Consider the following 22,175-nt stretch of genomic DNA (forward strand, 5'->3'; position numbering starts at 1 on the left):
AGTTCCTGTCCCGGGCCCAGCGCGAGGGAGACGTGAGCGTGCACACGTACACACACAGCAGGGAGGAGAGACGCTCCTAGCAGCGCCCAACTTTCTCCCAGCTTCCTCCAGCAGCGAAGATTGCAGTTGAAGGCGATCTGATTGCCAGGGTGCTTGGAGAGGGCTCCAAGAAGGGGAGAAAAGATGGAGAGAACGTCCTCAGATTTGGGGAGGGGTGCTTTAATTTTACATCAGAGGACTGCAGAGTAAAGAAAAATGGTAGCTGGGCCGAGTGGCATTTGTGAAAAATTGAAGAGTGTGTTTGGAGTCGCCTAAAGTTGCCTGTTAAGCTCAGGCTTTGGGGTCACGCAATGCTCCGTGGCCGCCTGACCCAAGGCTGCCTGGGCCTCCAAACCACCAGCCAGGAAATGATGCAAGTCTGGATTGTCACCTGGATCCCTGAAGCCCAGACAGGAATCCGTCTGGATTGGAAGAGGGGCAAAACGAGACGCCCCAGGTGTTTCTGGACCCATCAAATCCAGACAGAAAGAAAGTGGGAGGTGGGCAGTCAATCAGGCCAAGCGCTTCAGGGCTTCGGCGCCTGTCCTCAAGCGCCTTTTTTTTATTTTTAAATACCAATCGTCACGACGCTGAGGAATTCCCACAAGAGCTCAATTTGCTCGCACCATCTCTGTGCCCAGGTATCTGTTCCAATCTGTTCAGGCCTCGTGGCTGAGACTGTCACTGTGTTCCAAAGAGGAAACTTTCCCAGCAGGATGCGAACCCTGGGGACTCTGTCCTGGTGAAGACCGACCCCTTTTTTTTTTTTTTTTTAAGTTTTTAGTTGCAACTAGAGCTGGCATCCGCTTTGATTTTTTTTTTTTTTCGCTCAATCTGTTCAGCCATTGCCCCGGAGCACCCGCACACGCGCACGCGTCTCAGGCTGCGCTCACACACAGGCACGCAAACGCGTGGCCGCTGCCAGGTCTGCAACTTTGTGGGGCGCTCGCGGTGGCGCTCCGCTTCCTACCGTAGTAGTTGGCGCAGGCCCCGCCTCCCGCTGTGTTGTCAAACGGGCCGGGGTCTCCGATTGGTCCAGCCTCCCGGACAACACCTGCTCGACTCCTTCATTCAAGTGACACCAGAGCTTCCAGGGATATTTGAGGCACCATCCCTGCAATCGCCGGGCACTCGCGGCGCGGCTAACGGCCTGGTCACATGCTCTCCGGAGAGCTACGGGAGGGCGCTGGGTAACCTCTATCCGAGCCGCGGCGAGGAGGAGGGAAGGGGCCAGCAAGGAGGAAGAGTGGGAGGGGGGGAAGCGGCGGAGGAGGAAGAGGAGGAGGAGGGGCGCACAAAGAATCCAGGTCTCCCGGCGGGAGGGTGATACCCAGAACCATGTGTGCGGAGCGGCTGGGCCAGTTCGTGACCCTGGCTTTGGTGTTTGCCACCTTGGACCCTGCGCGAGGGACGGACTCCACGAACCCTCCGGAAGGTCCCCAAGACAGGGGCTCCCAGCAGAAAGGCCGCCTGTCCCTGCAGAACACAGGTAAATGCGTGCGCCCTGCAGCCCGGAGCTGCCGGGGTTAGGGTGGGGGTGCGGGAGAACAGGGTGCATGCTCGCAGAGCGCCGGTGCCTTTCCCCCAAGCCGGCGACCCGAGCTCACCCCGGGCCGCACAAACTCTTGGTGGCTTGGGACACGCAGAGGGAAGAACGAGGCAAAGCGAGGTCTGGCCCCGGCTGCGAGAGCCCGGAATCGGCACGTGCTAGCAGGGTGATGAAATGGCTGAGGCAGGACTTGTTGCTAGCCTCCCCTGGGGCTGAGGGGAAACGAGGCTGCGCTTGACGCTGCTGCCAGCTCCAGCCAGAGTCCCGGGCCCCGAGCAAGGCGCACTTCGTCCTGCCTGGCCCGTGCGAGGTATCAAGGGTCCCAGGATCCGGGCTCAACCTGCACCAGAACTTCGTTTCCAAGCCGGCCAGCCTGGCATGGACTGTCTCCCTTTCCTCCAAAGATGCCGGACATCTCAGAACTTTGCTGGCCAGTTAGATGGCATCGAGAACTTTTCCTCTGGGGAAGGGGGTTCTCAAAGCGTACCTCTGGTGCTGCAGCCGTGCCCCTAGCCAGGTCAGCAAGGGAAGAAATGTTGACACGACCCGAATCGTGCGCGGCCCTGCTCACCAGCAAGCTGCAGCGCAGAGCCTGGCGTGTGGCACACGGGGCTGGCCTTCTTCCCAGCTCCCGGGAGAGAAAGAAACGTGTCTGCCGCTCGACTCCTTCCTCACGCCCCCACCCCCTCTATTCCTTAGGGGCCATATGAAAGCGGCAGCCGTGGCATGCATGCGCTCCTTGTCTGAGCCCGAATGCACAAGTGCGGGTCAGGGTCCTCCAAATGAGTGATCGCTGCCCTGTCCGGCCACGCGTGGAGTCAGTTCAGCTTCCCGCCCCCGCTGCCCAGGCGCGCAGTCGAGGGTCCCTCGTCTGCCCTGCCCCCTCTCGGGTTTAGGCACCCCTTCACAAACACACGCTCCTCGTTCTCTTGCTAGATTTCATCGGATACAGACTTTTCGATTTGAGCCCCGCCCTTCTTTCAAAATACACTTTTCTCGTGTTATTTTGCGGTTGGTTTAAATCGTAGAACTAAGTGAGCCGAGCAAGGCATGGGACTGCACTTCTGCAGCCTGACAGCTCCCGGTCTGTCCTTTCAGGCTTACGAATTAGGACATCTTGGAAAAGGGAGCAGGCTCAGGGCCTCAGGGATTCGAGGGGATTAAGTGATATCTCACACTGGATCCCTAATTAAAAGGAACCTCCAAAGTGAATGGTGGCGGGTGGAAAGGCCAGCCCCCACCTGCCTCCGTTCTGAGCCTGTTGCCAGCTCCGTGGCCTGGCATTTTTAATGCGGGTGGTTTGGAGGCAGGGCTTTAATAGGAATCTTGTTTTGATTTTTAGGTGTTGAATCATAAAGCTGAGTTGAAGTTGCTTGGACGCTTTCGTTTGGGGTCAGGAAGGAAATGGCCGGATCTTAAAAGGCAGTGGCTTCTGCAGCCCCAAGTAGAGAACATTTAATTCATGAAATGTGGTCATTTTCAAATCATATTTTCCCTGTGGGTTTCAAAAGCTGAAGTGTTTTCTGCTCTTGAACAGTGGGCCCACAAATACCTTCATTAAGTGGAAAAGATAAAAAGGAAGAAAAGGCTAACTTCTGACTGTGATATTTGTTTATTTTGGCCAATTTTACAAATACCCATACTTTGCATAGGTAGCGGTAAATAATGACGTTTTCTTTCCACTCCTTAAGATTCTGAAATTGGTGCAACTTTTCTCTCCTTGACTTTTTTTTCTTCTCTAGCCCTTATTAACTCTTACCACGGCAGAAAACTCTGTAACTTTTCATTTTAGCGGAGATCCAGCACTGTTTGGTCAACGCCGGGGACGTGGGGTGTGGTGTGTTTGAGTGCTTCGAGAACAACTCTTGTGAAATCCAGGGCTTACATGGGATTTGCATGACGTTTCTGCACAACGCTGGAAAATTTGATGCCCAGGTAAAAAGAACATAGAGCATGAAAAATATTCTGTGTTGGCGTAGAGTGGTTGAAGTATTGGCTGGAAAGACTTGTTAGCAGATTTCCTGGGCTTAAGTTATTTGAGGGAGCCCAGTGTTTGCAGGTATGTAACAGAGGACAACGTTTTTCAGCTTTCTCCCGCTGCTGTGCTTTCGGGAGCACCATTAGGCCAAGTCCTTCTGCATTCGCAGGCTGTAACCACACAGGCAGAGCAGGCTGGACACCAAAGTCATAGCCGTGGTGACGAACAGTCTGGAAAACTAGAACCCAGTCCCAAAAACCCATCACATTAGGAAGAAAAAAGTGGCAGGGATCCTAGCTAAAGGCAGCCTATACGAGTCACAGCCTCCAAATATCAGGGAACAGAGTCTCCTCTCCCAATCTGAGAAGTCAAAACCCTGACTGAATCTCCCTTGCCTTACACTCAGAGCTGAATCCACCTCAGATATCCCAAGGTACAGCTGAGTTGCTGCCCAGGGCAGAAAACCAGTGTGCAAGGTGACAGTTCTGTCCAGAGGGAGAGGGCCCAAATGCGTGTTTAGATGACATTAGAATCACCTTCCCTTTGTGCCCCGGCTCTCGGCCCCGTTGAAACACCCTGTTTTCTCTCATATACTTCCTCTCCTATTTCACTGGAGCACGGTGACTACGCTCAGAGGAGGTCAACAGTTGAGGTGTGATTTTATGAAAGTCACCAGTCACCATTCGCTGCCACCCTGTGGACAGCCTGACAAAGCAAGGCCTATCCACTAGGAAGGGATGTGACAGGGTGCCGCCACCGGCAGCCTAAACTGAGGAGGATGTGAAATAGCGGAAGGGGAAACAGAAACCAGGAGGAAAGGGAGAGAACTTTGAACTCCTCGGGTCCCCTTAAAAACGTGCCCCCGCCCCATCAGAACTGACTGGCGCTAGGACACACACCATAGGAAATCCGGAAGAGTGGAGCTTGTGGAGGGCCTTCCCTGGCCGGATGTCAGAGAAGAATACAAACGCCGGTTTTTGCCACAGCCTCACAGACATCCATTCCTCCTTGTTTTTTCACCCAATAAGAATACGCTCCCAAGCTAGACGCAACCCTTCCAAGTCAATTCTCAGCACTCAGCTACTTACGAAAGCGCCAAGCCCTGCCCTCCATCCCATTTGGCTCCAGCCAGATAAACAGGGGCCACAGAAAGGTTGCATGTGCCACGTGGGTTTCCAATATAGACATCTAAAGAGAAAGCCAAAATAAATGTGCTGGCTGGCTTCCCACTTCCAACCTAACCTGGTTCTCTTTCTCAACACAGTGATTTCCAGACCTGCTTCTAAATAACAAGCAAACAAAAACCGTGGCTTGCCTCTTCCGGTGGCCTGTCACCATAGTAACTGAAGGGAGATTCGTGGCTAGACACCCAACAATGTGTCCAGGCCAGGTTGGTAGGAGTGAAGGCAGAAGCTTGCCCCCGTGTCCCAAAAGCTGTCTCCTTTCTGGCCTTGGCACGGTCTGCTGGGGTTGCCAGGAAAGAGAGCTGTAGGTCACACGTGTGCCTGGCCTGGCTGCCTTGTCTCTGAGGCAGAGCTAGGAGGATGTTCCTCCCTGTCTCACTCACTAGATGCCAGGTGGGCCAGTTTAAAAGCAAAGGATGTCCCTTGAGGAAACAGGAGAGGAGCAGACAAGACCCTGAGCTAGAGCCCTAGAATGAAAATGCAGGATGCCAAGAGCACTGCCTCCAGTGGATGAAGAGCAAGAAAAGTGTGCTCTCGCTGATACTGGCCAAGGAGTTATGGCCTAATCCCCTGGGGTTCCGGAGAATTTGCTACCAGGCAGTCTCCACCCAGCTGCCTGGAGGAAGCCCCAGTTTCAGGCTGGGGTGGAGAGATGAAGATCTGCTCATGTACGGAGCTCACATCCACTCTGGCCTGATGCCTGATGCGTGGGGGTGAGGGTGGGGTGTCGTGTCACTCTTGGATGCAGCTCCCACAGAGCTTCTCGCCCAGAAGTACATCCATCCAAGTGGGACCACGGGATTCTGAGATCAGAGACTCCTGTGCAAGCCTGAGACTGGAATGTGTCATCCTGGCTAGTGACGAAATCTCCTTTGGCTTCTCCCTTCTGTGTCCTCCATCTTCAGGGCAAGTCATTCATCAAGGATGCCCTGAGGTGCAAGGCCCATGCCCTGCGGCATAAATTTGGCTGCATCAGCAGGAAGTGTCCGGCAATTAGGGAAATGGTTTACCAGTTGCAGAGGGAATGCTATCTCAAGCACGACCTGTGCTCGGCAGCGCAGGAGAACGTCGTCGTGATTGTGGAGATGATTCATTTCAAGGATCTCCTGCTGCATGAGTGAGTAGCATTCCATCCCCAGGGCAATGGGAGAAAGAGGTGTCTGGCAAGAATGGGGTCCTGAGGATTGGAAATATGTATGAAGATGCTATTTTTGGAGGTGAACTACCTTCGAGTGGATACAGCTGTGGGGTGCCCCAGAAAGCTAGGAAGCCCCAGAGAATCATCAGATTTGAAATTCCCACAAACAGAAACAGATCACTATTTTTACTAAGCACAAAATATCTACAGTCAGATGCACTTTCCTTCCTGCCCCTAGCCAAATCCTGACTGGTTGCTGTGTGGTCCAAGTAGCTCACTGGTGTCAGTACCGATAGCCGGTACACACTGACACTTACCTGGTTTTGTGTGCTAGATGCTATGCCGTGTGTTCCCCAGCCTTTCTCACAACAATTCTTTATATCCCCAATTCACAGATGAAAAAAAACTGAGCCTGCTGAGGTAAAGGACACACAGGGAAAAGCAAAGCTAGGGTCTGGGGTCCAGGAAGTGTGACTACAACACCTACACTCTTAAATGTTCCAATCCGATCCTCAGCCTTTTCGTCTTTGAGAGACTCCCCTTCTCCTTCTCTACTTCTGTAGAAAACACAAAACAAACATTGGAAACTTTAGTTAGCTAAATGTGCAGGCTAAACTGGATTTAAAGAGTCACAATTCAGTGATAAAGCCAAAAAAATCTCATTCCTCGAAACACCCCAGCTGCAGGATCCTGGATTTTGCAGCACATTAAAGCAGACTAAACCATCGTTTCTAACATGAAACCTGGTCCATAGGCCTCAAAGGCAGAGCGAAAGGGAAGCCACCTGTTGAGCAGACCAGTGCCAGCCACTAACCCCTCTGTAGCAATACCATCTTTCCAAGGTGACTCATTGAGCCAAATCAGCACAATTTTAGGGACAAACTCCCAGTTATATCACCAAACCTATTCCCCGCCTTCACCGCACTAATGCCTAGATTCTGGCGGCGGCCACCTCTTGTCTCTGCTCACTTTATATGGCCTTTGGTAGCTTGCATCACCTTGCTTGGTAAAGTACTGAATTATTCATGGTGGAATTCTACAAGCTGCTCTTTCAAGAGCAAAAAATACTTTGCGTGGTTTTCGAACCATACTAATGCTTTACAACATATTTTTATTCTTCCAAATATTTAAAAGGAACAGTTGCATCCAAAGTAGTCATTGTCTTGGATTTCTCTTTGGTGTGCCAGGACCCTGGCTATGGGATATCCACGGACTACCGCATCTGTCTTTCCAAACGACAAGATGGAAATGAGCATTTCCCTTTTCTTAGAGAAGGCTAGTGAAGCTAAGAACTTCAGTTTCTTTTCTTTTTCTTTTCTTTTCTTTTTTTTCGGAGCTGGGGACCGAACCCAGGACCAGCCTGGGGAATGGAAGTGCAGTCTTCTCTGGCTGTCCACGGGGGTGGGGGGGGGGAAGGTTCGAGGACCTCCCCTGACATACCAACATCCATGAATGAGAAAGTCTCAGATATATCGATGGAGTATTTGCTTATGACTTAGCATCCTCCCACCTTCTCTGGATGAGCTACAACAGCTTAAGACAACACAACTGCTGTGTGAGGTGTTAGTCTACAGTGCTTAGGAAATAGTGTGGAGGAAAAAAATCCGCTTCAGCGCAGAGCCAGGCTGTCTCTGAAACAGTGATCTGTGGTTGGCTAGTTGACTCCACAAGCACAGAGCTGACTGTGGGACTGAGACTGTGTGAGGGTTAGCCCAGTTGTCAGGATGCTTTCTGCCCCACTCCTCCCTTGCCTGTTCTTGCAAGACCTGCTAAGGCTTCATGGGTCTTCATATATGACCCGGGCTTCTTTTTTCTTGATTACTCCCTCATAGTGACCAGAGAGTTAGGGTCTTTTCCTTCAAAGTACTCTTGAAAGAAGCACATGTTTACGGCCAAGGACTTTGAAGGCTCTGAGACGTATTCAAGATGGCTTCTTGGCCTTGTGAGTGGGAGGTTGGGTACCTGGTCAACATCTGTGGTAGATTCCTAGAGCGTGTGAAGTGTTGGTTCCTCTTTAAAAAGGGGTCTTTGGGAGAACTCAGGATTTTCAGGTTTGGGAAACACATGCCCAACCGTAGAATTTAGGACAGGTTGAAGCACTGTGGTGTTCTAGTGTCTCTTCCATAGAAACATGGCCTCCAGGCTAGGGACTCTTGCTTCAAAGGATCCCCCACACTTTAGAATAAGCAATGGCAGCCAACACTGACCTGCTGTGGAGGAGCAGGCGGCCCACCCTGAACAGAGGCGTGGGTGTCTTAAGAACACTGCCAGGAGGCCACGTGCAGGGCCTCCTTCTCCTGCTAAGCCAGCCCTTCTGGGCAGCGGATTGTGCCAAACTCCAGCTACACTCCCTTGAAACCCTCCATTCCCTGGTGCAGTCCAGTGACACAATGCCACAACTTCAAGCTGAATTGCCTGAACTCTCCCAAATTTTCAACCAGCTTAACTGATTAAAGGGCCCTTTCAGCCCTGAAATACCAAGGAAGTCATCTCTGAGTGTGTGGCAAGAGTCACGAACACTAGAATGTGAGCCAGCTTTGCTTTTTCGAGCTAAAGAGGAGGAAGTCCGTCGCTGCAGAATCCAAACCACTCCATTCCTCTCCTAGGCTCATACCGGGAGCAGGGACAGCAGCAATGTCCGGTCTGCTGCAAGCTGCCCCTGTCAGTGCTATCTGTCTACCCTACTCCCCTTATCGTCTGCCTCCCCCTAGCTGTGGCCATCTCCCTTGGCCTCTGCACACCCTGTCACCAGGTACTGGCAGCCACCAAGGGTTTAGAGCCTTAGGCACATCCCCCTCCTTCAGCCTTGCTGACACTCAGTGGAGTGCTGGATTCTGTCATCAGACAGGCTCAGCCTGCAGCCTGAGAAGGCACTTTGCCAACCCAAAGCATGGTTTAGATTAACTTACTTGGCCACACACGCCCTCCCCACAGGGCTCAGCTTCCTCCCTGAGAGAGAAGATGGAGCAAGCCAAAGAAAGGGGGACCAGTCCTGCCTTGGGAGACCGGTGTCTGCCTTGCAGGTCCAGGGTTCGACGGTAGATATACAGGACAGGGGAGGCCCCAGAGACAACTGTATTCCTGGGACCATTTGTTTAAGGAAAGAAGCTTAAAGGGGAGAATCAGTTCAGAATCCCTGATAGAGCCAGCAAGTGACTGACTGAACTTCTCGCTTCCATTTTGAAGACGGGCGTGGTTGACTTGAGCATCATAGGATAGTGTTCGTTTCCAAGGGGTGAAAGGGTCTGAGCGGCGCTCAGTATCCCTTTCTAGGTACCTCCCTCCTCACAGTGCTCCACGAGACCGTGCGAAACCATCCTTCCCACTGGCAGAGCCTGCTGGAGAAAGCCTCAGGACCTTGCCCACCAGCCGTGCACAAACCGTGAGGCCTAAGGAATAATAGAGGCCTCGAGACAAACAGCTCCAGAACATTCCTTTAGGCTGTCCCCAGGACAGGCCTTCCTTGCCTGGGTGTTCCCAGAAGGGACTTTCCTTCCCTGCTTGAAGTAAGGACAGCTCGCTCCATTCCAACTTGAGGAGTAACTAGCAAAAATGGCAGCGACCATAGCACACATCTTACCACACAGGCTGCTTTTAATGCAGAACAACCATTGCCAACTTGCAGGGGAAGGTTGCAAGCACCCTAGGGTAGCCATGCAAGAGTTGGGTCAAGTCCCAGGGAGGGGACTTTATAAATGGCTCTTTATAAATGGCTGTACATCCCACAGTGATTTCCCTACAGCAGAGATGGGGTGGGGCTCTATGTCACGGGCAAATAGGTCCAGGACTTTTACAGGCTAGAGACTGCTCAATTCTAGTGAGCCGCACAGTCACGTGAAGCACCCCACCTTCTTTCTGGAATCCGAAGAGGCCAGTGAGAGTTAAGGGAAGCTCAGTGGGTAGACCCTGAGAACTCGCTGGTGGAGACGTGCTTTTCCAAGGAAGCCATAAATATACGGAATGGGCACACTTCCTCTGTCCCCTGGAGCAAAGTCCCCCACCCATTTGGCTAAAGAACAACTCAGGCTGTCGTTGGAGTCAGTGCAGGTAGAGAGTACAGCTCTGAGACCCCCCACAGACCGAGTTTGCCTCACAGAGAGCCGTTCCCATCCTGGACACGGGCACCCTGACAGCCAACCCACACACCAATGAAAGGCGAGTCCTGACTGACTGAGGGCTGTGGACAGCATCCTAACTCCTGGCTACCTGCAAAGGACAATGACACCACAGGGAAGTCACCTCCGCAGCGCATCTCAGACCTTTGCAGATTCCCCTAGACAGGTAGCCAGCAGCTTTCCAAAGAGCCCAACTTTCCCAAGAGCCCTGTGTTGTAAGCCGGGAAAGTGGACTCACTCCGGAGAGCCTCACTGACAACGCCTGTGAAGGGCAAGGCACCTAGGGAGCCTCCTGAAAGCTGCTCAGGAAGTCCTTAGTCCAACACTTCCTGGATTTTTCACTGAACACACACACACACACACACACACACACACACACACACACACACACGAATTTGATACTGAAGGCCCTCCACCATTTGTGGAGATCATCTCCACTCCAGTCAAAACTCACTAGCTCCTGCAGCCTGGATGTGCCCAAGGCACGTTCTCTGTACCTTAAATTAATGCCCTACCTTCCCCCCTTCCTCTTGTGTATCCACACACTGTCAGCGCCCCTCCCCCCCCAGCCCCGGGGCTCTACCTGTGTACCCTCTGTTGCCTGCTGTGGAACCCAATCTGCAAAGATCACCCCAGGTTAAGCACCATCTCCCTCTTTCTTGATCTAGTCGCAACTCCCCAGGACCTCTGTAGGACACACTCCATTCTTATTCTTTCTCCCTCGGCTCTCATCTCTAGACCCTACGTGGACCTTGTAAACCTGCTGCTGACCTGTGGGGAAGACGTGAGGGAGGCGGTCACCCGAAGCGTCCAGGCTCAGTGTGAACAGAGCTGGGGAGGCCTCTGCTCCATCCTGAGTTTCTGCACCTCCAACATACAGAGACCCCCTACCGCAGCCCCGGAGCATCAGCCCCTGGCAGACAGGGCCCAGCTCTCCAGACCTTACCACCGGGACACCGACCACCACCTAACAGCCAACAGAGGTGCCAAGGGTGAGCGAGGGAGCAAAAGCCACCTGCATGCCCATGCTCGAGGCGGAGCAGGTGGCCAGAGTGCCCAAGGACCCTCTGGAAGCAGTGAGTGGGAAGACGAACAGTCTGAGTATTCCGACATCCGGAGGTGAAATGAAAACCCGGCCATGAAAGCTCTCTTCCTGGCTGTCCATTTTCTTCTCTATGGACATTCCAAAACATTTACATTAAAGAGGGGGGATGTCACACGCAGGATGTGTGCAAATTGTGGACTTCGTGCAGGTGTGTGAACAGGTGAGATGAAGATTCCAGGGCAGCGAGGTCCTCGGGCGCCTGGTGGGTTGGCACCTGTGTGAGCTTACTGGAGGGAGTGTTGCCTTGATTGAGTTGGCCTTATTACTTTGTCTCTTTAGTCTGTGGAGCTAGTGGGTGGCTAAAGCATGGTCTGTTGGGGGAGGGAAGGGGCCACAGGTGGGTGGTAGACCCTCCCCCACAGCTCCCAGTGCTGTCTGCAGGAAGGAGGCGGCTGGGTTCCGGGGGTAAGACTGAGCGGGAAGTGCAGCTGATGAGTGAGAGAGAGCAGAGAGGATGAAGGGGTTTAGCTCCACTCCGTACCAAACCAAAGTTTAGTGTCCTGCATGGGATCTTGGGTTTCAAGCTGCTGGAAGGGACATGGATGGTACATTTTCTGTGTATCGTTTCTGAGCCATTGTTCTGTCTGGGGGACACTGAAAGAGTGGCCCCTGTTTGTTTATTTTGACCACTGTTTCGGATCTCCATTTTTCTTTCTTTTTTTTTTTTTTAATCAATTGACACCTATGTGTCTGTCATCTAAATAAGTGGCTTTCAAACTAAACAACTGGGTCACAAAAACCAACTTAGAGGAGGAAGAAAACTGACCCCAGCCCATCTCTGGAGGGTAAATTTTTGAGGGTTTTTTTTTAAGAGCTCAAGCAGCGCTGCCCACATGGGCATCTCTTCCCCCGCCCCACCCCCTGAACAGACGGACACCTACTAAAGGGAGACGCACAGACAAGGAGACCTTTCCACAGACGGCCTTTCCCTAGAGTCTTGCTATCTCAGCTTGACCTCAGCCAAGATCCGCGAGCCTGTACGTTGAGTCAGTGCAGCCAAGTTGGAATTCAGCCTCTGTGAGCCTCAAAGAGGGAGAAGAGAGGAAGGCATTAAGATGGCCAAGGAGACCATTGCCTATAGGGAATGCCACCGTCAGCATACTCGGGTGAATAGCTTATTCTCTTAAGAGACAGAGCTGTCTGTGGCCAAAGTGGAGATGTACCAACAAGGAGAGAAATGTAGACGGACAAAAGAAAGGTCAGAGGGGACAGAAGGGACTGCACTTATTCGACATCAGGATCTCCTTCCTGCTGACACAGTTACTTCTCTGCCAGCCAGTGCTGTAGAAGCGGAGGGTATCCTGGGCCAGGTCTCCAGAGCAAGGCTCAGGCAACTTTTTCTATGAAGGGCAAATAGTAATTAGGGAGTTTCAGTTCGGCAAGCTGCGTGGTTTCTCTTCCCGGTAGCCAGCTCTACCATCTCACCACAAAAGCACCCTCCGCCGGACAAATGGAACAGCTTGGCTCTGATCCACCAAGCTTCCCTTCAACCGGCGCCCAGCTGGACGCGTCTCAGTCCGTACATAGCACGTACGTACGTACATAGGTATGTAGCTTGCTCCCTGATTTAGGGAGCAGGATGAAAAGTGTGCATTTTGACTTACCCAACTACCCTAGCTCTCCTCGGCAGGCCCCTGAGGTCAGAGACAGCCACGTTTCTCTAAGCACTTCCCCAAACTCAGCTGGTGTCTCTGTGTGAAGGATCTCAATCTCTCATAGGCTATGCTTGGAAAAACGAAGTTATTTGGGGATGGGTGGGCGGGTGACACATTAGAAACCCCAGAAAGGTGAGGCAGCAGAGAACAGAGAGCGTGTGAGTTTAATCAGTTCTGCCCGGAAGGAAGGAAGGCCCAGCGTTCCGGTCTTCGCCACGGGAAATGAATGTAGATTCTGGCGCTCATGCCGTGCGCCTGCGTGGTACCTTGACTCTTTTCTGCTTACGTCACTCACAAATATTCTCCGTTTCTGGCTCAGCTGTTCACTTGTCCTACAGCCTGGACTGGGTTCGTCAGTGTCTTGTGTTCACCTACTGATGTTCTATTTTTTGTTTCTACTGTAACTATTCCTCGTTCGTATTTATTATCTGTGTTCACCCCCCCCCCAGAGGTACAAAGTCACTTCCGATGTTCATTTGAGTCCACTGACTGATCTCTGTTGTGTATTTTCCACGCCTCTGTCATCCCTCCCCCCTCCCCCAAAAAAGTAAAAAAAAAAAAAAAATTATGGTTCCTTGTGTGATTAGAAACGTGGAATATATTTATCTCTCTGGCCGTTTTGCTCAAAACCTTTCAAAGTCTTTTGTGCCTGATGGAGTGGCCTGCACAGTACAGTCTAAAACATAAGCAAAGCGGCTGTTGTAAAAAGCTCCTCCTCGGGCCTCGGCTTCATACACATTCACTTGGGAGTCTTCCTGTGAGGAAGGATGCGGGTCTCCAAATAAAGATGCAGTGTTTATTTCGAGCTTCGAATCCTAACGACACGATCTGAACACCTCTCCTTTGTATCAATAAATAGCCCTGTTGTTCTAAAATGAGAGGGCCAAAGACAGCAAAACCCTTGACAGCCCAAAGCCAAATGAATGAGAGACGGTAAGCCCAGCTGTACACACACACACACACACACACACACACACACACACACACTGGGTCTCTGAACACCGCCAGTGGCATCTCTGAGACAACATGGAGACAAGGTTCCTGGCACCCACTTCCTAAGGAAGAAGAGTACCATGTGGGCTGCTAAGTCAGTGTCTGCTTCTGTTACACAGGCCACAGGGGCTGGGACACCGTCACATGCCATTGTTTTCCTTCAAGCATTAATAAAGGTTTTAAATACATGGCTTGCTCCTGAGCAGTGTCCTGTCTGAACAGCTTTGATGGAAGGTGCAAGAGGGAGGTAAGAGGAAGGCTGCTGACAGGGCTCATACTTCACGCCTGTGGGAGGGAAGCCAGGTGAAGAAGCCCCACCCTCCTTTCTGGACTTCCTCATCCATGGGACTCTGGCCAAAGTCCCCTGGGAACCACCAAGAGGAGAAGGAATTCTCTGCCACCCCCCAGCCCAGCTAGCTCTCAGAGCTCACTTTCTGTCACCTTCCTTCAGCCTCGGGCCACAGCCCCTGCCATTGGCTTAACCACTCAATGCTTTAGGACCTGCCGGGTTGCTCACCAGCTCCTTCACAACTCTCAGCTACCACTGCAACACAAACCCAGATAATTGCAAATATAAACAAACAAACGAACGAATAAATAAATAAGCTTCCCATTTTGCACAAGTCCTGGAGGAAGAATAAGCCTACTTTTCGGGTATTTGTAGTACCCGACTTGCTGCAGAGCAGAAAAGAAAACGGATGCTCAGGCTGGAGAGATGGCTCAGTGGTTAAGAGCACCCACTGCTCTTCCAGAGGTCCTGAGTTCAAATCCCAGCAACCACATGGTGGCTCACAACCATCTGTAATGAGATCTGATGCCCTCTTCTGGTGTGTCTGAAGACAGCGACAGTGTACTCACATACATGAAATAAATCAATCTTTAAATAAAAAAAAAAGAAAAGAAAGAAAGAAAAATGGATGCTCTCACCTTTGCTCAAGCAAAGGCTGAAGGGTTGGTTGACATAGTCAGACATGAGGGAAATGGTGCAGCCACTTCACTTATCCGTATGTGGATGACTTTATAAGTGTCCTCCCCCCCCCCGTCAGGCCATTGATGAAAGCAGCGAGGGACCAGCTGGCTGGTATAAACACAATATGAGTATTTCCTTCATCAAACTCACCCCACGGCCAGCCAGCCCTGACTGAGGATCCAGACTTCCCTTACCCACTCAACACAGCTGTCCACAGCATGGCAGGGCCAGTCAGGTGCCCCGTTTCTGCTTAGTCAATATCATTCCCAAGCCCCGATTTACAGATAAAGAAACTGAATGCATCTTACTATGCCCAGTCTCGGTGACGAGGCCACCCAGCTCCTGATCAGCTACCCTGTGACTCCATCTGATGTCTCTCTCATCCCGGGTCTGAGCACATAGGTTTAATGTACACAAATGAATTCAGACCAGCATCTGCCTCCCCAAACTCTCGTGGCTGGATTATTAGGCTTGGGGAGAAAGAAAGCAGAGAGGCCTCAAATATGCTGGGTCTAAACAAAGTTTCCCAAGGGATATGGAGACACACCCCGAAATCTGGAGAGAGAAATCTGAATTTGTGCTGAAGTCAACAAAAATAATTAAAAAAAAAAAAGTCCCCTGCTGAGGAGGGGACAAGCCTTGGCCAGAGAACAGCTTTTATGTGATTTTTTTTTGTTTGTTTTTGTGAGCGAAGACGAGAGGGAAGAAGCTTTGGATTGGAGTCCCATGTTGCTGCTTGCATAAGCAGTTCCATTTTATCACTCCTCAAAAAGAAGAAGAAAAAAACCTTCCCAAAGAGAAGAAAAGTCACAGAGCCAACTTGAATCCATGTCTGAAATGGATACCAACGCCGTGTACCCTGTCACTTGACAGGACCCAGACTTCATGGCTCCTTCGGGTCTACACATAGCCGCCACTGAACAGTGGATTTGCCCGGGTGAGCGACAACTTGGGGAAACAAGAAAAGTGCCTCCAAGAAACTCCGGGCTTCTCAACAGGTGCTAAGTGGAATCATCATTAGGTCCTGTTTCCCAACACACAGGGTCCAGCAATTGTGATTGTGAAATTAAGTGAGGGTGAGGGGCCATGCAAAAAGAACAGCTGTGCTAAAGGACCCTGAGAGCACCTTCTTGGCTCCTGGTTAGCAGTGTCTGCAGGAAAGGGTGCAGTCTCTAGAATTCTCCCTCCTGCCTTAGCAGTAGACGCGAGACAAGCTAGTCTAATTGGCTTATCATGCTGTGGGTCAGAGACTTGGAAAGGGCTCATCTGGGTGACTAGACTCTACCTCTGACATTTCCTGGTTAATGAGTGACGGGAGGCTTCACTCCCAAGACTGCAGCATCCTCTTCAAGATGGCACCTCCGTGTTCCCATCCCATCCCTTCCCCAGCACCTCATCCTCCAAGGCCTCTCAAAACATGGCTGCCTCTGGGTAATTTTCATCTTCTGTAGTAACTGGCTACTTCCAACGCAGGTTAGTGGATAGTGTAGCATTTTCTTCTGATACAAACCATGGTTTGAGTTCCCCCCAATACTATAACAAGTAACCACAGGACCTAAATGAAATACATTCAAGACAGAATTGATTTCACTTCACCTTGGCTTTTGGTTTTGGGGTTTTGTGCTGTTGTCGTTGTTGTTGCTGTTGTTGCTGCTGCTGCTGTTGTTGTTGTTTTGTTTTGTTTTGTTTTTTGTTTTGGGGGGTTTTGGTTTGTTTTTTTTGTTTTTTTTTGTTTTGTTTTGCTTTTTGTTTTGTTTGTTTTGTTATGTTTTTTTGCAGTTACCTATATAAGAGAATGAACGCTACAGTTTTTCTAGAACTGCCAAAGTATCCAATCAAAAAAGTTTCAGCTCCTGACACAGTGCCCTGGTTCTTTGTGGTGGTCTGAGTTTGCAGGGTTAGAATTTCTCAGATGTGATAAAAGTGTCTTCACAGGGTCCAGTGGAAAAAGGCACCCAATGCCAAGCCAGATGACCTGAGTTCAATCCCCGGGACCCACACAGTGGAGGGAGAGAACTAACTCCTGTAAGTTGTCCTCAGACGGCCACATGTATTCATACATGCCCACTCATGCACAATAGAAAAACAAACATTTAACTAATTAAAATACATCGTTACTAGGAAACTTAATTTTAGAGTCAGGAGACATGGACAAGGGGACCAGTCCAGCCCCCAACTCACCCTGTACCTGCTAAGACTCTGAACAAACAGAAAAATAAAAACTTGAACAAATGAGGGCTGACTATGAAGCTGGCCCCCGCTAATGATCTGACAATTCTGCTGCTTCTTTTTCTTCAACTGCTCCCATCTGCCTGCTTCCCTCAAACAGTGACGTGACTAAAAATGACCACAGCTCTCTAAAAAGTCACGGGTCACAGGAAGTGCTCTGAACACAGTGGAATTCCACAGAGGGCATGGCTCCTACTTCTCCAGGCCATCTCAGAAGGCTGAGGCCTAAAGCTCAGAACACCTGTCTGATGAGCCGGCCCTCCCTTCCATGCTGTCCTACCGCCTGCTTTCCATCCTACTGTCTGTTCTCAAAGGTTGGCTGAAAAGTCTTTGAGGGACAGAAGGAAGGAGCAGTGTACACAGTGGGAATTCACTGAAAGTGGCCGTGGAGGTTGAGGACTTACAAGTATGGGCCCTAATCGGGTCCCAGGCCCACTCTAAGGCAGCAAGCGGGTCCAGGGTAGCTCTCTCATGCTGGGCATTCACAGGCCACAAAGGAGTTTCTGGCAGCTCAATAGGGAAGTGTGAGCTCTTACCAGGAGTGAAGCCTTCCTGCCAGGCCTCCCTGAAAACCTCCAGGCAGAGTCCGTCCCACAGGCCATCTCTGTGAGACCGGAAAGCTGAGACCAGCAAAGACTGGAAGAAAGAGATTAGGGTTAGGACCCACTCTGCACTGGGCCAAGGTTCCTAAGAGTTTGACATTTGGAAAAGATCTGGCCTAGAGGAGCCAAGGATTTGGGGCAGGGCTCCTTCCGGCTCCCGGGAGTGTCCGGAGGAGGAGGAGGAGGAGGAGGAGGAGGAAAGTGACTCAGCTGAAACAGAGAGAAATGTAATTTTTTTTAAAGCGAACTCATGAAGGCACAATGGTATGAAACGTAACCCAGGACGTGGTCCAAACACTTCCTCAGAGAAATCGGGTAAATTTCCAAAAACCCACTCAGGTTTCTAAACCAAGAACAACACCAGGAAATTGAGACAGTCTTCTGGGCTGGGCAGGTCCCCATCCTCCGGGTGCCTCCTCAGCCTTGCCCCACCTCCAATGGCTGATGTCCGCCTCAGATGGAGAACTGCTGAGGTGCCACCAGACCACAGGCCACACTGCCCAGTGTGAAAACAGCGGACTCCCCAACAACTGCTACAAGAAGCACAGAGTGACCCACATTTGCCCAACAGGACAAGGACACTAATGGCCCCATTGAACTGGGAAGAAGCGAACAGATCTGTCCCCTTCCAAGAACCAAGGTCAGGTGACCTTGAGTAGCCATGAAGAAGGAGAGAAAGCAGAGAAGGCACAGGCTGAACATCTCAGCAGCCCCTTATCTAGTTGGTCAGTGCTAGATCCCTGCCTCCTGCAAGGGAACCCTGTGGAAACCCACGTGTGCAGAACACAGTGCAGAGGAGGGGAACAAGGCAGCCATTAAACCCCAGCCCCTCCCCCGAAAGGTGAGGCAAAGCTTTCCACTGTGTTCCCTACAAGGTGACAGAAAACAGGAATGTATAGGAAACTCCTGGCCTCTAGACTCCGAGTCATCCAAGTGCCAAAAGATGACCGTGTCTCTCTTTTGTTTAATTGTTTTTTTTTTTAAATTAATTACAAAGTAGAGGTGACCCTGTTGCATGTCAAACCTGTGACTCTCTCAGGAGCCAGCAGGAGCTCTCTTCTTCTTCATGATGGTGGCAGCTATGCAGAAGGAGTGGGGCTGGCCACCCTTGAGGCCCCTTCCTGCCAGTCTTGAATGTCCTATGCTTCTTTATCAGCCACTGCCCTTCACACAGACATCTCTGGGGAGAGGCAGGGCTGACTCCACACTTCTGCCCCAAGGCCAGAAGCCCTCAAAGCTGTAAGGTTAGAGCCTCGAGTGTAATACTCGCGCGCTGTTCTCATTCCTGCAGCAAAAAAAAGACACAAGGAAATGGATTTAAGGAAGGAAGGGGGCTGATTTGGGCTCATATTGGAGGGGGTATTGGTCCATCATGGTGGAGAGTCATGACTGCAAGAGCATGGGATGGCTCGTTCCATTGCCCCCATGGTAATGAAGCAAAGACAGACAGGAAATGGCCAGTGCTCTTTCCTCTCCACTCCTTATTCTGTCCAGGACCCTGGCCAAAGGAAAGTACAGGGTAAGTCTTCCCTCCTCTGTTAAACTGCTCTAGAAATTACTTCATAGGCACACCCGGAAGTGTGTCTCTGTCCCCTCGGTGTTTCCAGCCGAGCAGAATTGAAACAGAGACTCGATGTGTATGGGATTTCTTGGAGGAAGGTTTGGAAGGGTCTCCTGGAGAACAGATGTACAGAGGTAGGGCCTCAGGCATGGGGTCACCTGACTCTTGCAAAAGAAAGTGAGAAGGAAGGGTGGGTCACTCGAGACCACAGAGCAGTTCTCACGTCCCAGCCATGAGGATGGGAAGGAAGCTCTGGAGCAGGGGCTGCCCACCAGAGGAACCCGTGTGTGGCTGGCCCAAGTCCACTCGACTACCTCTGCCTGCTGGGTCCTTTCTAAGAGTGGTCCTGGAGGAGCAGGGTGCAGCTAACGTACCATTCTCCGTGGTTAAGATGAAATGCCTGTGCATTTGTGGAGAGGAGATGTTCGGTTACATCAAGGTATGGAGGCTGGGAGCCTAAACGGAGCACAGGCCTGACTGCATCACCTCACAGTGGGTGGCATCCCTTGGGAGCACATGGCAGGGGAAGAATCACAAGGTAAGGCAGAGGCTAAAGGATGGGACAATAGGAGTCTCCCACTCAGCCCTCACCCTTAAGGTTGCCACTACATATTAATATTGCCACTCCAGGGACCAAACATCCTGACTCCTTAGGGGAAAGTCGCATATAAAACTTAGTAGACCCTAAACACGGGGCAGCCGGACACTTGTCAGCTCAATTCCATCCTCCCAGTGCGAGCATCTGAACACCAAGCAGCCATTGCTACCTAGTAGCCAACACTGGCAAGGTAAAAATACTTCCACAGAGCCCTGCACTTAGCCTTACCTGATTTTTTTCTTTTAATTTTTGAGACAATGTTTCTCTATACATTCTAGTATCTTAGTTTCCATCCCATTGCTGTGAAGAGGCACCAGGACCAAGGCCACACAGAAAAGGAAACATTTAATTGAGGGCTCACTTAAGGTTCAGAGAGTTAGTCCATGGCGGGGGCGAGGGGGGGGGGGAATATGGTAGCTGGCATATAACTTTAATTTTTTTTTTTGGTTCTTTTTTTCGGAGCTGGGGACCGAACCCAGGGCCTTGCGCTTCCTAGGTAAGCGCTCTACCACTGAGCTAAATCCCCAGCCCCCCAACTTTAATTTTTTTAAACTTATTTTTATTGATTTTTTTTATTGCTTTAGCCCTTGTAGCCCACCACCAGTAGTGGGAAAGAATGATACCAGGGGAAGTGGACCTGTTTAAAAAAAATCCTTTGGGGGTTGGGGATTTAGCTCAGCGGTAGAGCGCTTGCCTAAGAAGCTCAAGGCCCTGGGTTCGGTCCCCAGCTCCAGAAAAAAAAGAACCAAAAAAAAAAAAAAAATCCTTTGGAGCAACTCTCATCTGTGTTGTCTGGAATCGACAGTTTAATTCACAGGTTAGCAGACAGTGGCAGCTCGATCCACTGGCAAATACTCTATAGATACACCAACAGTCTAGTTCGGTAGAGTCAGGTTAGCAACAGCAGTGACATGACCAAACAGAGACACCCAGGCCTCAGCCTAGGCTCAAGTCAACAGGGTGGGAACAACAGGAACACCAAGAGACAGTTTCGGCTGTGTCCTTCTTAGGGAAGCAAAGGTCAGCGAAGACTCAAGAAACCAAGCTCCCTCTCTGTCATTCCTTGGTGTCCTATTTATCCCCTCCAAACATCATGTGTCTTCCACGTGCCTTGCCTCGGCATGTACAACCAATCAGCCTGGGTCCATAGAAGTGGCAAGAAACTGCAGTACACCACCAAAAGTATTTTGGTGTGTTTCTCTCTATGGAGTCCCAAAAAAATATAGCTCAACTCTGTAATATAAGGTAGACCAATATATTGTGTCATTAACAAAGAATCCTTCATCGTGTGTCCTTTCACATGATTACTTTAGCAGAACATCCTCTGCCCTGTGTCTGCTTTAACGAAGCTTTGAATAAGAGTCTACCTTAACCTTTTACACCTGTGTCCGCTTTAACAAAACGTTCCTTTTATGTGTTTCCCTCAGGAAAACACCATCTAACTGACTTTCAAAAAGAAAAAAGCCCTTAAGTTTCCCTTGACAAGCAGGCAGGCATGGCTCTGGAACAGGAGCTGAGAGCTTACATCTTATCCTCAAGTTAGAGTCAGAGAGAGTAAGACACTGGACCTGGTGAGGGCTTTGGAAATCTCAAAGCCCATTCCCAGTGACACACCTCCTCCAACAAGGCCACACCCTCTAATCCTTCCCAAAGAGTTCCACGAACTTGCAGCCAAATATTCAAATATACAAGCCTATGGGGGCCTTTCTCATTCAAACCACTACATCCCAGATGATAGACTTGCAAGGCTGCACTACCACACAGGATTGTGTTTAGTTCTTGGAACAAATTTCTACCTATGAGCTGCTCTTAACAAGAGTCTTCTTCTCGGGGCCTTTGCTTGACTAGTATGTTGGTTTTGTTTTTCTTGTTGTTTGGAGTCTTTTGGGGCTGGGGGTAGTTTATCTTAAGATAAGATCTCACTCTGTAACTTACACTGGCCTGGAGCACTTTGTTGCCCAGGCTAGCCTCAAACTCATGACAATCCTCCTGCCTCAACTTCTCAAGGGCTAAGATTACAAGCACAGGGCCCACCCCCAGTTTACAAGTTGATATTTTTTTAAATACCGCATTGACTGTTGATTGTGTACAAGCCTTTAAAATCTGGATTTCTCACATCCAGCCCACCTTCTAGCTCACCCCAGTCCCCTGTGATTTCTGTTGTCACATACTACATGTCCCACCAACCCAGCCTCTGTGGCTCTCCTGTCTACAACAATGGGCACGCCCAAGTCAATTGCAGCACTCCCGTTTCTTCACTGATGTAATGGAATCTTTTAGAAAACGTAACAGAGGCTCCCAGGGATTCAGCTAGGAGGGATAAGAATGAGAAGAGTCATTAGAAGCTCGTAGATACAGAGCTGGAGAGATGGTTCAGAGGGTAAGGCACTAGCAGGCAAGCATGAGGGCCGGCAGCCACGTAAATACTGGAAAGGGGTGGCCCACCTGTGATCACGGTC

The 22,175-nt window shown here is 50.6% G+C and overlaps 1 protein-coding gene across 1 annotated transcript; it reads left to right on the plus strand.

Annotated features, from left to right (window-relative positions):
• Nucleotides 1-1,365: 1,365 nt before the first annotated feature.
• Stc2 (stanniocalcin 2) lies at nt 1,366-11,133 on the plus strand. Its single transcript, NM_022230.2, is given in 4 exon segments — nt 1,366-1,528; nt 3,381-3,523; nt 5,656-5,867; nt 10,742-11,133. Coding segments are annotated over 4 exon segments (891 nt in total). The 5' UTR covers nt 1,366-1,377; the 3' UTR covers nt 11,127-11,133.
• The last annotated feature ends 11,042 nt before the right edge of the window (nt 11,134-22,175 follow it).

Source organism: Rattus norvegicus, chromosome 10, assembly GCF_021556685.1.
Source record: "Rattus norvegicus strain SHRSP/BbbUtx chromosome 10, alternate assembly SHRSP_T2T, whole genome shotgun sequence".
NCBI lineage: Eukaryota > Metazoa > Chordata > Mammalia > Rodentia > Muridae > Rattus > Rattus norvegicus.